We start from the raw sequence: 5,407 nt of genomic DNA, 5'->3' as shown, positions 1-5,407 counted from the left end.
CTGCTTTTGACTTGGATTGATTGAAAGTAGCTCGAGTTTCGTTTACTGCACTGGACTAAAGTTTGCCTGCCCCCCCCCCCCCCCCCCTGCGGCTCTTGGAAGTTTGGGGGTTTCGTTTGCGGCTCTTAGGCCGGGTCAGCCTGGCCACCCCTGCTTTAGAAGTTTAGCTCTAGGCTGGCAAATGTCCACATCACTGTCGATATAGAACCGCGTTTTTTGCTGCTTCAAATCACTCGTAAAATAATTACTGTGTACCTTAGCGATTTTTCAAGTTTCTAAGGTGCACAACGATCATTCCGCGACAGGGATGGGCAGTATTTCAAGTACAAGTATTTGAAACACGTATTTTGAATACTTTGTGTATTTTGCATTTGTATTTAATTACAATTTGGGTAATGTATTTGAAGTGTGTATTTAAATATTAAAACGTGGGTATTTCAAATACAATTGTAATTAAATACAATTTTGTGGGCGAAAATACATCCCTCAAATTTATTGTCACTGTCCAGAGCAGGAAGAAAACTACGTTCTGCGCCAAATGCAGTGTCTCTCAATCAAGCATAAGCGTTTAGTGACTTTGTGATTACGGTGCTAGTCCAGGGCAAGAATATTGACGAAATCGACGTTCACAGGCAGACTGGCTTAATAAGTGCCCGTGACAACGTGTGAAGCTTTCCAGCCTGATTTCCATCCATATTTTTGCCTGGAACATTCTAAATGCGCGGGTCGTCCAGATTTTGGTAACTGGTGCGAGTTGCAGCAATAAAAAATTCTCTAGCTAGTGCTGCGCATCTTGGTCGTCTCTGTTCTTTGTTGGTCTATACCAAAATGTAATCGACAAAAAATTCTGCTTGAAGCTCTGTACTTTTTTAACCCATTACGTCCAAGCTGATTACATTTTTTTGTGATTATATTTCTATTACGTTACTAGAGCCTCGCACACTAACTCCCGAGTGTGCGATGCAAAATTAAAATGAGATAACCAGAAACCCGTTGCAGGTGCCCTGAAGTCGCTGACGCAAATTTTGAGGAATGTATTTGAAAAAGTATTTGGAGGAGACCAAATACATTTGACTGTATTTGTATCTTGTACTTAAATGCTTTTTTGGAAATGTAATTAGAATTGTAATTAAATAAATTTCTGACGAAGTATTTTGTATTTGTATTTCGATACATATTTGCATGTATTTTGCCCATCCCTGTTCCACGAGCTTATTGAATGCTATTTTGTGTAACCTAATAATCTGTGGGTGTGTGACCCTTCCAGCGTCACTTAAAACACAGTCGCGATCATTATGAATGTCAACACGCTATCACCCGGCGCTTCGTACTGGCAGCGGTAAGCAGCCGCAGTGTTGTAGCCGTTACCGTAAAAAAGTAAAGAACTACGTTACTTGCGAAATAAAGGAACGCGATACTGTCGCCGACAGAACGTAACGCACGTTACTTTTGCGTTACTTTTTATTTATAAATTGACGGTAACAGCACTTTTGTTTTCTTTTGGCGACAGCGTGTTTCGACTTTAACATGACAGGCGCTGGTTGGGGTTTTTCTAAAGCGGAAATTTTTTCGTGGGGAAAAGATTGGAAAAATTTAGGAAATTTGTAGATTTAGAAAACTAATGAATACGTCACTACGTTACTGAAAGAAAAAAGGCGCTACCGGTAACGACGTTACTTGTAACACGTTACCGCCAACACTGTGCAGCAGCAGCCGCGGCGGCTTGACTTTCCTTCCGCACTTGGTTAGGAGAACGCGCAAGCCACCCCAGCTGCCGCAGCATGGGGCTGCCAGAGTGGAATCTTAAACGATTGCCTATAGACCTTTACAAGCATTACGATTGAACCTTTTTAACATCTCAAATGAAGGAATACGTACTCTAGGCTGCACCGGCATGATGTAGGTATTCTGGACCATGTTCATCTAGGTACTCAAAATTCCCATGTTCAGAACAACAAAAACAGCGCCGACATTTCTTGCTTTGTCCTGTCATCCCAACAGACCTGATCGAAGCATACTCTGGCGACAAAGTGGATACCTTCGACCAGGACAGCCGCAGGGGTGGCACCTCTCCCCCCACCAACCCACAAAAGCAGCAAACGCACCGAAACCCGGACAAGCACCGGTGCCGCTTCTGTCCTTACTCATGTCCTTCTGCAGCGGGTATCGCCATCCACGAGAGGACTCACACTGGAGAGAGGCCCTTCAGTTGCGATGTTTGCGAGAAAACGTTCACGCATAAGGCTGCCTTGAAGGCTCACGTTCGAACTCACACCGGAGAGAAGCCGTTCAAGTGCAACACGTGCAGCAGGGCCTTTGCTCAGAAAACCCATTTGACGATGCATGTGAGGACTCACACGGGAGAGAAGCCGTTCAAGTGCAACACGTGTAGCAGGGCGTTTACTCAGAAATGCGATTTGACGATGCATGTGAGGACTCACACCGGAGAGAAGCCGTACAGGTGCAACACGTGCAGCAGGGCGTTCACTCAGAAAACCCATTTGACGAGTCATGAGAGGACTCACACGGGAGAGAAGCCGTTCAAGTGCAACACGTGTAGCAGGGCGTTTAATCAGAAATGCGATTTGACGATGCATGTGAGGACTCACACCGGAGAGAAGCCGTACAGGCGCAACACGTGCAGCAGGGCGTTCACTCAGAAAACCCATTTGGCGAATCATGAAAGGACTCACACCGGAGAGAAGCCGTTCAAGTGCGAGACCTGCGGTAGAGCGTTTGCGGCTGATACCAATTTATACAATCATCGGAAGATACATCGCAAGTGATCAAAACCCTCACATGCATCATAGTTGTGAAAGGGGTTTAAACGAAATACTCGAGCACCGACGTCTGTTCATTTGGCTTGGCCATAGACCTGCAGGGGTTCTACTTGCGAGCAGTGTGTGTTTTGCATGGTTCAAAATGTTTCAGCCTGTTATTTATCGCGTAAACACAGATAAAAAAAATGTGAATTTACCTTAGACGAAGCGACCAGAGGTCTTTTTAGAGCGCAGCTCTTAGGCGCCCGTTTCCGGCCAGAGCGGCGTCGCCGTCGCCGTCGCCGTCGGCGTAACCGCGCGGTGCATTATGGGTAAATTTCCCCGCTGAATCTGGCGGGAAAATTTCCCCACTAAATCTAGCGGAAACATTTCACCGCTAAATTTAACGGAAAATTTTCCCCGCTAAATCTAGCGGAAAACTTTCCCCGCTAAATCTAGCGGAACAATTTCCCCGCTAAATTCAGCGGAAAAATTTCCCGCTAGGTCTAGCGGAAAATTTGCCCCGCTAGATCTAGCGGAAACAATTTCCCCGCTAAATCTAGCGGAAAAATTTCCCCGCTAAATCTAGCGGAAAAAATTTCCCCGCTGAATCTAGCGGGGAAATTTTGGTCACGTGACCGGGGGGGGTCACGTGACCTGGGGAGTCACGTGACACCCCGAGGTCACGTGACCTCGGGGGGGGTCACCTGACCCCCCCTTCGAGAACACGTGGCCCTCAGTAGCCTTCCCTCCTCCTCCTCAAGAGCTGCCCTCCAATTCGGCATTACAGGGAGTTGCAAACGGCTTTCACTTTTTTGTACACGAAAAAAAGAAAATATTTGAAGCCTTATCTTTTTTTATTCATTTAGAGTCATTAATCACGTGATGCACCTGAAGTTTCTGTGTTGTCTGTAAGGTCACTTATGTACAGTGCTAATCACACTTGTTTATAACGCGCGAGCGAGCGGCTTTCTCCGGGGAGCGCTGGGCTGGTGGCATTGGCGGAAACTAAGCTAGTCACGTGGCGCAACATGGAACGGCCCGCTCGAGGGGTGTCCTGCCCACTCTATCAGCTTGATAAGCGATAAAAATAAAGTGCTTTATGATATATTTTTGTTTTTTGATGACGACATCGTTGATACGCCATCATGCTTTAGTCTGTTTATTGTTCGAGTAATGATGTTTGTAAAAAGCGTGCGAGCAGCCTTCCGCGTTCGCCGCCAGCTGATAGAGTGGGCAGAACACCCCTCGAGCGGGCCGTTCCATGTTGCGCCACGTGACTAGCTTAGTTTCCGCGAATGCCGCCAGGCTAGCGCTCCCCGGAGAAAGCTGCACGCCCGCGCGTTATAGACAAGTGTGATTAGCACTGTACCTTACAAGTCGGCCTACTCATGACCATAAATATACGAACTTATAAAATAACTAAGCTCTTTCAATAGCAGCAATGTTAAGAAAGTCATTTCTTTGTGTGCTATTAGTTTGTAAGATTTGTTGCTTATGTTTATTATTTTGAAAACTGGTTTTATTGACTGTGCTCTTTTTATTTTCTCTTTTTTTCGCAAATTATTTAGTAATTTTTTGCACGACCATGAGGGCTCAGCAATAAACTTGGTTGAATAAAACGCTGGTTTAAACAAAGAAGTAACCGCGTGTCTAAATTTTTTTTCTCCATTTGAAGGGATACACTCATTGGAAGTATTTATAGGTACTCCCAAGGAAATGGGGTATAATGCATTAAATTACAGTATACCCCTTCTTGGGAATGGTGCCAAAAGGCTCTCCGATTTAAGTCTTTTAGAAACTCGGCGAACCAGTGCACGCTCTTGGGCACGCGCAGAGTGGAGGTTGCGAGCCGATTTCTCGATTATTTCATGAGTTTGTTCTGAAAGCCCTTAAAACCCAGTTTCGAGCGCACTTAAAGCAGGCATATTAAAGGTGTGTCACGAAGCGGTCCGCACACGAATAAATTGATAAAAAATTACAAGGACAATATAACTAGGGTTATCTGGTGGAGAAATTTTAGGACCGAGTTTAGTGTAATTAATAGTAAAAGAGGCAACGCTCTTATGGGTGACAAAAAGGATAGATCTATTCATGATAAGTCGAAGCCGCGGTGTAGGGAACACAAATCAATAAGGACAACAGTAGTCTAACGACACATTCTGATCGTGATTAAGCGTGCAAACTGGGCTTAGCGACAGTTACTAAAAAAAGAAAAAGAAATTGGAACACTGATAAGGACGTATCGACCCTAATTGTAAACGTTCGTGACGACCGCCACCGCAGAAAATAGTTCCTCTTTCAAATTAGCCCCAAAGAAAAAAAGAACGTCTTATTTTTTCGATATCCTGGACTTTAGACCAGGACCGGGGGTAGGCGTCCCGGAAGGTCGCCCAGGGAGCCAACAAAAGGGTTGCGCCGCTGCGCCCCCATTTGGAAGTTTTTTTTAGCTTACTAATTTATTTAAACACGGCGGTTCTTTTCAGAAAAAAAAATACTCGTTTTGGAACACTACTCACATGTTTACTGACTACGTGATGTCATAGATAGGGGCGTATAAAAAGGTGAATGGGATGGGACGCCGTCCGATGCCTGGTGTTCATAGGATCGGAGGAATAGCGCTTTGCACCACACACCCATTTTCGCAA

At 45.2% G+C, this 5,407-nt stretch overlaps 1 protein-coding gene across 1 annotated transcript; it reads left to right on the top strand.

Annotated features, from left to right (window-relative positions):
- Positions 1-2,075: 2,075 nt before the first annotated feature.
- On the top strand, positions 2,076-2,786 carry LOC121047089 (zinc finger protein 239-like; the record flags this gene model as incomplete). The annotated part of the gene is made up of 1 exon (XM_040502026.2): positions 2,076-2,786. A coding segment is annotated over one exon (711 nt), but the record flags the coding sequence as incomplete, so codon positions are not given.
- Positions 2,787-5,407: the final 2,621 nt, after the last annotated feature.

Source organism: Ixodes scapularis, unplaced genomic scaffold (assembly GCF_016920785.2).
Source record: "Ixodes scapularis isolate PalLabHiFi unplaced genomic scaffold, ASM1692078v2 PGA_scaffold13__105_contigs__length_92229423, whole genome shotgun sequence".
NCBI lineage: Eukaryota > Metazoa > Arthropoda > Arachnida > Ixodida > Ixodidae > Ixodes > Ixodes scapularis.
The sequence above is the reverse complement of the archived record's forward strand: the minus strand, read 5'-3'. Positions and strand labels throughout refer to the sequence as shown.